The following is a 10,192-nucleotide window of genomic DNA, read 5'->3' as shown; positions in this document are numbered from 1 at the left end:
AGATTGTGAGCACTGGGAACAGCAACATCTATGAGGTAAGTCTTCTTTTTCCTTCTGTCTACCAATGTTATATCCGGTCTGTTATGCTGTACGGTCCTGTTGGTAAGGATTGTCTTGTCCCAATAGATCTTAAACTGTACATTTTCTCTGACAGCATTTGGCTCGTATTTATAGTAAGGTGTATCATCGTGCTCCATGCCACACATTTTCAGTAGCTCTAAATATACTATTTTGGCAACTTAGTTATGCCTCTCGATGTACTTGGTTTTCGCCAGTTTTGTGCATCCTGATATGATGTGATCTATTGTCTCTGTTTTCTCTGCACACAGTCTACACTGGTCACTCTGTATATCCTCCTTTAGGATGAACTTACTATAATTCCTCGTTTTGACAACTTGATCTTGGATAGCTATCATTGATCCTTCTGTTTCTGGGTTTAAATACCCTTGTGTGAGCCATCTAACAGATGCCGGTTTATCTACATGTGGTTCGTCTAGAGCTCTGCAGAATCTACCGTGCAGTTGTTTGGATTTCCACTCACTCAGCAGCTCCTGTTGGTTGCATGCATAGGTATGTCCTCTTTCGTTCTTTAGGTCCAGTGGCGTCAGCTTGAGTAATGGTATGGTGTAACAGACGGTCTCTCCTCGAATAAAAGTACCGTCTCATGTTTTCCACCTGTCCATTATGTAAATTCTCGATATCAACTATTCCTCTGCCCCCAGAACCTCTCGGAAGATTAACTCGCTCGCAGCTTGATTTGGGGTGGTGCATCCTTGCTCTAGTAAGAGCTGTTCGCACTCTTCTATTCAGATCCTCGAGATCTGTTTGGGACCATTTAATCACCCCAAACGAGTAGGACAAAGCTGGGATCACGTACGTATTTATGGCCTTAGTTAAATTCCTTGAGTTCAGCTTTGTCTTGAGGACAGTCTGTAGCCTTTTATTGAATTCTGTCCTCAGTTCCTCCTTGACGGTAGTATGGTTTATCTTATTTGTCTGAAGAATGCCCAGATATTTGTAGGTTTCTTCGCTCAGACATTCTATTTGGGTTGTAGGTGTGATCTGCAGGGGCTCTGTATGCTGCAAAGTTCCCCTGTGTACAGTTACAGTTTTGCATTTATTGAGGCCGAATTCCATACCAATATCGGTGCTCATTTTATGTATTTGTTCCAGGACAATTTCTAGCTTCCTCTTTGAGCTGGTATAGATTTCGAGGTCATCCATGAAAAACAGGTGGGTGAGATTGAAAGTGTTTTGCTCAGTTTTTATTTTTATTCCATGCCCCATCCGAACTATGGTGCTAGACAAGGGGTTCAGCGCCAAGCAAAACCAGGGTGCGCTCAGGGGATCCCCTTGGAAAATTCCTCTCCTGATAGGAATTTCTTTGCTCTGTATGATCTGCTCAGTGGTATGTAAAGTAAGCACTGTGGACCATTGTCTCATCGATGTCTCTAAGAAGTTAACGATATCCGGGCTGACCTTATGTATTTTTAGTGCATGTATCAACCATGAGTGGGGTACAGAATCGAAGGCCTTCTTATAGTCAATAAAGGCCATATGAGCATTCCTGTTTGATCTTCTGATGTGTTCAAGGACGACCTCATCCACAACAAGCTGCTCTTTACACCCCAGGACACCCTTCCTTGATCCTTTTTGCTCTTCTGTCATGAGATGGTTTACCTTCAGGTGATTGGTTATTTTTTCTGTTATAAGTGCGGTGAGGATCTTGAATAGTGTGGGAAGACAGGTTATTGGGCGGTACTGGGCTGGGTCTTGTTTGTTCTCACCTTTGGGCAGTAGATAAGTGACACCTTGCGTGAAAAACTTAGGACATCTCGATGGTTGTCTCAGAATATTATTGAACTCCTCGCTGATGTATGGATGCGTAGAGGAAAATTTTTTTATCCAGAAATTTTGAACCTTATCTCTACCCGGCGCCTTCCAATTGGGCAGTCGACTCAATACTCTGCTAAGATCGGCAGGTGTCATCTGTGGATTCGGCATTTCGTTGGTGTCCGCCATTCTCCGTTCTTCTTCATATATCCAAGGAGAATCCGCCCTATGTCTCGCTTCTTTGGACCATATTTCCTCCCAGAATCTTTCCAGTTCCAGCATTTTTGGACATGTGTTTTGTGTCTGGTGCTTTTTCTCGATGATGTCCCGATAGAATCTTCTCTCATCTTTCTCGAATAGAGCATTCTGTTTTTTTCTCTCATTACTTTCCTTATAAGATCTTAGTCTATGTGCATACACGGCCAGTTGCTGCTTCATTGTGTCCAGGCTGTCCAGTATCAATTGTTGATGTGCAGAAGCTGGAGTCTGAATCAATGTTTCGTACATCTTTTTCGGAAGCTTCTTCAGGATTCTACTTCTTTTATTCCCTAACTTTAGCTGTTGTAAGGCTGCTACAATCTTCCTTGTTTTCTCTATTTTCTGTTCCAATCTTATTTCCCACTTCGGCTTGCTTTCTCTTCTTCTGGCGTTGGAAGTGCTGTGGATCTTCTGGTTTTTCTCGAGTACTGTTCTAGCTGCACAATAGATCATCAGGTGAATTTCCTCCAAGTCGGCATCTGTGTTTAATTTAGATTGGATGATATTATTTAGGGTGTTGATAAGTGCACCTGTGTGGGCTCTGAATCGAAGTTTAGACAGGGGTGGTCGTGAGCATGGGTCGGATCCGCGATATTGCATGCAGAGCGTCTCGAAGTAGTTTTCTAGACCCAAGTCAACCCTGTCATGCTCTTCATATTGCACTTCTGGCAGATCATCGTTTCGGACCTGTACTAGGGGTGGCTGGACCATCTCATTTTGGCAACGGACATCATTTTTTATTTCATCTAATATCGGATCTGATAGAAGATCTCTTCGGATTATAGCTCTTTGTTGGTCCGATATTCTCGGTTCGGACAGATGGTCAAGTTGAGGGTAAAATCTCAGGAATTCCTCACGCATTCTTCTGCGATAGAAAGTACGGTCCGCTTCTAGGTTAGTAGCTCTATAGTACGCTGTCATTACTGCTTTATTCATCTCGTTAGTCCAGTGCATTCGACGCGTTTGTTCGTTTCGTCTGGGCACAGCTCGTTGTTGTGCAACATGGCGAAACGGCGAAGCTCGTTGATTTTCTCCGGTATTAATGCTTCTATTTATTCCAGGTTCGGCTGTAGTTGCTCTACCATCTCCAGCAATCTGGTTCCGGCGCGTGGTCGCCCGCCTGCTCAGCTCACCACGGTCAGCTTGCTCACTGTCACGTCCATCGCCAACATTGGACGTGCCCTGGGGATCACCAGGAATCCGCCTGCTCCTTAAGTTTAGACTTCGCCTCATTTCATTGAAAATGGTTTTGCATTTTACCTACTGCCAGGTTTCCGTTTCGTTCTCTTTTTTTAGAGAAGAGGCTGGAAACACGCCTTGCGATCGAAGGTAGAGAATGATCGTTGAGTTGAAACCTCTGTGTATACTGCCACTATAGAGGAGTTAACTTGGGGGGAGATAGACAATACAGTGGGCCCGCTCCCCTCGGGGTGTTGGCTTCGGGTAGTACGGATCGCCCAGAATTCCGTAGCGTAGTTCTAGAACTATATCCAGCCGACCCGACATTATTTCATTTTTTTTTTTTTTTTCCTTCGTGTGAGGGGAAAACCCTTTATGGGCGCCCAGAGGGTCCGCACTCTAGGTAGTGTGAGACTCCGAGATCTTGTTTGGCTACTCACTAAAAACCCCTCACACTTTCGACGGAGAAGTTCTTCGTCCGGCCCTTGCAGCGTCCCTTAACAAAAGAGATGAGCTGCAAGTGGCATCTAGAGTTCATGGGATCTGATGATATGCAGTGACCCAAGCAACACCGCCTTCTGCATTCTGTGCGCTAGTATCTCGGCCCAAGATCTGCAGGCCGGAATAATCTTCAATTCTTCCACGTAGTTGGCTCTCATTCTTCCGAGACATCCTATGATTAGTACAACCATCCTGACTTTATGACCTGGGTACATAGTTCCAAGCTCGAAAACAAGATCTTTGTATTTTTGCCTTTATTATTATTATTTTTTTTTTTCTTCGTGTGAGGGGAAAACCCTTTATGGGCGCCCAGAGGGTCCGCACTCTAGGTAGTGTGAGACTCCGAGATCTTGTTTGGCTACTCACTAAAAACCCCTCACACTTTCGACGGAGAAGTTCTTCGTCCGGCCCTTGCAGCGTCCCTTAACAAAAGAGATGAGCTGCAAGTGGCATCTAGAGTTCATTGGATCTGATGATATGCAGTGACCCAAGCAACACCGCCTTCTGCATTCTGTGCGCTAATATCTCGGCCCAAGATCTGCAGGCCGGAATAATCTTCAATTCTTCTACGTAGTTGGCTCTCATTCCTCCGAGACATCCTATGATCAGTACAACCATCCTGACTTTATGACCCGGGTACATAGTTCCAAGCTCGAAAACAAGATCTTTGTATTTTTGCCTTTTCTGCTCTTCCTTCATCACCATGTTGTTTTCTGCAGGGGATGAGAATTCCACGACGAACAATTCCTTCAGCTCTTTGTCCAAAAGAAGTATGTCTGGCTTTATTGCATTGATCTGCCGTGTTGTTGAGAGAGGATAGTTCCAGTATATTCGAGCTTTCTCGTTCTGGACCACCGCTTCAATCTCCAGAGGCACATATGGTAGCACCGGTTCTTTGTCTATCTCATATGCCGCCCTCAGATGGAAGTAGAGAATTCGGAGTGCCGCGTTGTGTCTCTCTATATACCCCGATGGAGCATGGACTCTGCAGGCGGAAAGAATGTGCATAATCGTTTCTTGTTGACTATGGCACGCTCTGCACGTTGTTGGGGTGTCCATTTTCATGATGTTCTTTTTATACCATCTGGTATTTATTACTCCATCCTGACACGCCATCACAAATCCCTCCGTCTCCGACTTAAGGCTAGCCGACTTCAGAAAGGCGAAAGACAATTCTTCCGACAGATCTTGGTCTTTTAAACTCCTGAAAAATATGGAGTGCAGGCTCTTACTCATATGATGTTCGAGTAATGTATTCGACTGAGACTTCCGGATCAGTCTTGCTAGCCTTCTTTGGTCCGCTTGAGTGATCGGTGCTCCAGCACGCTCAGGATCGATCTCTGTGCAGCTCGGAATAGGAAGGCTCCGTGGTTCGCGAGTTCATGCTGAGCTACAAACTTCAGAAGCGGATCTTCACTTCTTAGGACCCTTACTGCTGTTTCCAATGTTTGTTGATAGTGTTGATATTCCAAACATTGCAATCCTCTACCCCCCTGGCTTCGGGGAAGGTATATCCTCTGAATCGAGCTATTTGGGTGAAGGCTACGATTCATGTTCATCGTTTTTCTTGTTGACCTATCAAGATCGAGGAGTTCGTTCACCGTCCAGTTTACCACCCCGAAAGAGTAGGTAAGTATCGGGGTGGCTAGCATATTTGTAGCTGATACTTTGTTCTTTCCTGACAGCTGTGATTTCCAGATGTCTCTCAGCTTCTTCTTGTAGCTGGCTGATAAGGCGTCCTTTATCTGGGTTGTCTCCAGTACTCCCCTCTGTTTCATCCCGAAAAACTTATAAGTTTCTCCGTCTTCCAGACGTCGAAAAGTCATTCCATCTTCCAGTTGGATATCTTCTCCTGGATCATCAACCCTTCCCCTGCGGAGATAAAAAACAGCACACTTGTCCAAACCAAATGACATTCCCATTGCAGAGGTGTACTCGGAAACGATATTCAATAGTTGCTGTAGTGCGGTCCTGGAGGGAGCGTAGAGTTTCAAGTCGTCCACGTACATAAGATGGGAGATCAGGTGGTTCCTTCTGCCTGGTGGACCGGCCTTGTATCCTATTTTGCTTGCCCTCAGCTCAATTGATAGTGGCATGAGTGTTATGCAGAATAATAACGGGCTTAGCGAATCTCCCTGGAACACTCCTCTTCTGTACCTCACCCATCCCGTATAAACGGTTCGTCCCTCTGCTCGGATGGCAAACTTCGTTTTCCACAACGCAATGATGCTTTCTATCGCATGGGTGATGTTAGGGTGGACTTTCAGCATTTTTAATAGCCGTATGATCAGGTCGTGCGGCGAGGTGTCAAATGCTTTCGCGTAGTCTAACCATGATGTATGTAGGTCGCGCTTGTAATGTCTGGCGTCTAGGCATACGCTCTTGTCGATCAGCAAGTTGTCCTTGCATCCTTGTACTCCTTTCTTTGCTCCCCTCTGTTCGTAGATACTGTCCCACATTGGTCCAATAACCCTCAGAATTCGATCTTGAATAACACTTGTGAGTATCTTGTACAGTGTATTGAGGCAAGTGATTGGGCGATAGTTCTTGGGTTGCCCTAAGTCCCCTGATTTTGGTATCAGCACTGTCCTACCCTCCACCAACCATGAAGGAATGGGCTCACGGCCCATTATTATTATTTTTTTTTTTTTTTTTTTTTTTTTTTTTTTCCTTCGTGTGAGGGGAAAACCCTTTATGGGCGCCCAGAGGGTCCGCACTCTAGGTTGTGTGAGACTCCGAGATCTTGTTTGGCTACTCACTAAAAACCCCTCACACTTTCGACGGAGAAGTTCTTCGTCCGGCCCTTGCAGCGTCCCTTAACACAAGAGATGAGCTGCAAGTGGCATCTAGAGTTCATGGGATCTGATGATATGCAGTGACCCAAGCAACACCGCCTTCTGCATTCTGTGCGCTAGTATCTCGGCCCAAGATCTGCAGGCCGGAATAATCTTCAATTCTTCCACGTAGTTGGCTCTCATTCCTCCGAGACATCCTATGATTAGTACAACCATCCTGACTTTATGACCTGGGTACATAGTTCCAAGCTCGAAAACAAGATCTTTGTATTTTTGCCTTTTCTGCTCTTCCTTCATCACCATGTTGTTTTCTGCAGGGGATGAGAATTCCACGACGAACAATTCCTTCAGCTCTTTGTCCAGAAGAAGTATGTCTGGCTTTATTGCGTTGATCTGCCGCTTTGTTGAGACAGGATAGTTCCAGTATATTCGAGCTTTCTCGTTCTGGACCACCGCTTCAATCTCCAAAGGCACATATGGTAGCACCGGTTCTTTGTCTATCTCATATGCCGCCCTCAGATGGAAGTAGAGAACTCGGAGTGCCGCGTTGTGTCTCTCTATATACCCCGATGGAGCATGGACTCTGCAGGCGGAAAGAATGTGCATAATCGTTTCTTGTTGACTATGGCACGCTCTGCACGTTGTTGGGGTGTCCATTTTCATGATGTTCTTTTTATACCATCTGGTATTTATTACTCCATCCTGACACGCCATCACAAATCCCTCCGTCTCTGACTTAAGGCTAGCCGACTTAAGAAAGGCGAAAGACAATTCTTCCGACAGATCTTGGTCTTTTAAACTCCTGAAAAATATGGAGTGCAGGCTCTTACTCATATGATGTTCGAGTAATGTATTCGACTGAGACTTCCGGATCAGTCTTGCTAGCCTTCTTTGGTCCGCTTGAGTGATCGGTGCTCCTGCACGCTCAGGATCTATCGCCACGCCGGTTATACCGAGCTTCTCCAAGGCTCTCTGTGCAGCTCGGAATAGGAAGGCTCCGTGGTTCGCGAGTTCATGCTGAGCTACAAACTTCAGAAGCGGATCTTCACTTCTTAGGACCCTTACTGCTGTTTCCAATGTTTGTTGATAGTGTTGATATTCCAAACATTGCAATCCTCTACCCCCCTGGCTTCGGGGAAGGTATATCCTCTGAATCGAGCTATTTGGGTGAAGGCTACGATTCATGTTCATCGTTTTTCTTGTTGACCTATCAAGATCGAGGAGTTCGTTCACCGTCCAGTTTACCACCCCGAAAGAGTAGGTAAGTATCGGGATGGCTAGCATATTTGTAGCTGATACTTTATTATTATTATTATTATTATTATTATTATTATGGTTCAGGAACAATAAACGCAGCCTCACTACGTGGTCTGCTTTCACCGAAGCTTTCAGGACTTTCTATTTTCCGACCGACTATTACATCACCCTGGAGGAGGACATCCGCCGACGCCAGCAACAACCCAACGAGGCCGTTACAAAATATATAACCGACCTCCAGACTATGATGAGGAGACACGGAGGGTATAGCGAAATTCAAGAATTGTCCTTACTTCAGAGAAACCTGCTACCTGACTACCGCCAAATGCTCTGGGGCCAAGACGTCCAAGATATACCCACGTTCCTGAGAAAAGTCCGGGAAATAGAGACTCTCAAGATGGAAATCCGCCGCCAGAATGACCCGTCGACAACCGGAGAGTCCGTGAGAAGATCACCGGCATCAACAGGAGCACGAGCGACATATCCTGCAAAACAAGAGCATCCGGCCAGATCTCCGACTTGTTGGAAATGCGGACAAACCGGCCACTTAAGAGGAGATTGTATGAACCGAGCAGTGTTGTTTTGTTCAAGATGCGGACGACAGGGAATTATGAGTCGCGATTGTGACTGTCCCAGGTCGGGAAACTAATAGTCCAAGATCCCAGAGCGACCAGACATAACTTATTTTCACACAGATGAAACTTTAGGATCTCAGTAGATTTTCAAGTGCTTTGAATACCTGCGAACTTGTGTGACTTGCCTAGTGACACCTGGGCAGATACCAGGTGGCAAAGGTGACTAAAAATAAGTGTTACTTTACTTATTTTCACATGGCTGATTTTTATATATGTTTTGAAGAATATCATTCTGAAGTTATATTATAAGTGCCAGACACTTCCCATGGGCCAAAACTCTTGCCAGACGCTTTGAATATGCACAAAAAATAAATGAACTTTACTTATTTTCACATGTATGATGTTATAAAATATGCCATTGAAGTATAGGTGAATCCCTTCACGCCATCCACTTCAACTGCTGAGCTTTTCTTTGTTAAACAATCTTCAAGTGGTAATAGTAGAAGTGAATAAAATGAGTTGTAGTACAATTATTTTTGTGTCAAAATTCTTAGTGTACTGAATTGATCCTACTCCTCGTCCTCCTACCTTGGCTGAAATGTATGTTGAACACAAATTTCGCAAAATTTCCAATGTCCATCGAGAATATAATACTTGATTATTGAAGGCCTTCAGGGAAAACGAACATGTATTTTATTAAATTTTAATGAAACTTCCAATTTTATATAGGGAATAGTTTGATTTCGGATTCTCTAAACGTCTCTTCTTCCCTATAAAATCTGCCAAAAATCAAATAATCGAAAGAAAATTCTTTCAATCCGAATATTACTCTCATTCTATTCACTTCTACTATTACCACTTGAAGATTGTTTAACAAAGAAAAGCTCAGCAGTTGAAGTGGATGGAGTGGAGGGATTCACCTATACTTCAATGGCATATTTTATAACATCATACATGTGAAAATAAGTAAAGTTCATTTATTTTTTGTGCATCTTCAAAGCGTCTGGCAAGAGTTTTGGCCCATGGGAAGTGTCTGGCACTCATAATATAACTTCAGAATAATATTCTTTAAAACAAGTATGAAAATCAGTCATGTGAAAATAAGTAAAGTTCATATATTTTTTGTGCATCTTCAAAATGTTTGGCAAGAGTTTTGGCCCGTGGGAAGTGTCTGGCACTTATAATATAACTTCAGAATGATATTTTTTAAAACATATATAAAAATCAGCCATGTGAAAATAAGTAAAGTAACACTTATTTTTAGTCATCTTTGTCACCTGGTATCTGCCCAGGTGTCACTAGGCAAGTTACACAGGTTCGCAGGTATTCAAAGCACATGAGAATCTACTGAGATCCTAAAGTTTCATTTGTGTGAAAATAAGTTATGTCTGGTCGCTCTGGGATCTTACTCTATAAGTAGGGAAAGGTTTGCTACGAGGCCATACCCGACCCCTGTTCCCTCCGCCTCGTGTGCCGTCACCGAACACCAGGGAGACCGCCGTCCTCACATCAAGGTCGGGATATTTGGAAAGGTGTTCCGAGCTCTTTTGGATACCGGAGCCTCCAGATCGTACTTCGGGGACACCGTTATGGAACTGTGCAAGGCCAAAAGACTGCCTACAACCCAGGAACGGATACCGAACGCCCTACTAGCTGACGGAAGTATAGCAAAAATACCGTAGTCCGTCAAGCTTCCGCTCAGCATTCAAGGAGAATCGTACGAGATGCCCCTGATGTACTTGCCGGGGCTGAGTCATGATGTCCTGCTGGGGATGGATTTCCTCATTCCGAACA

The 10,192-nt window shown here is 44.4% G+C and overlaps 1 protein-coding gene across 1 annotated transcript; it reads right to left on the bottom strand.

Annotated features, from left to right (window-relative positions):
- Positions 1-537: 537 nt before the first annotated feature.
- LOC123318308 lies at positions 538-3,324 on the bottom strand. Its single transcript, XM_044904926.1, has one exon. It carries the CDS (start codon positions 3,322-3,324, stop codon positions 538-540), a length of 2,787 nt encoding a protein of 928 aa, XP_044760861.1.
- Between the last annotated feature and the right edge of the window lie 6,868 nt (positions 3,325-10,192).

This window comes from Coccinella septempunctata, chromosome 8 (genome assembly GCF_907165205.1).
Source record: "Coccinella septempunctata chromosome 8, icCocSept1.1, whole genome shotgun sequence".
NCBI lineage: Eukaryota > Metazoa > Arthropoda > Insecta > Coleoptera > Coccinellidae > Coccinella > Coccinella septempunctata.
Note: the sequence above shows the minus strand (reverse complement) of the source record. Positions and strands in the feature narration are given on the sequence as shown.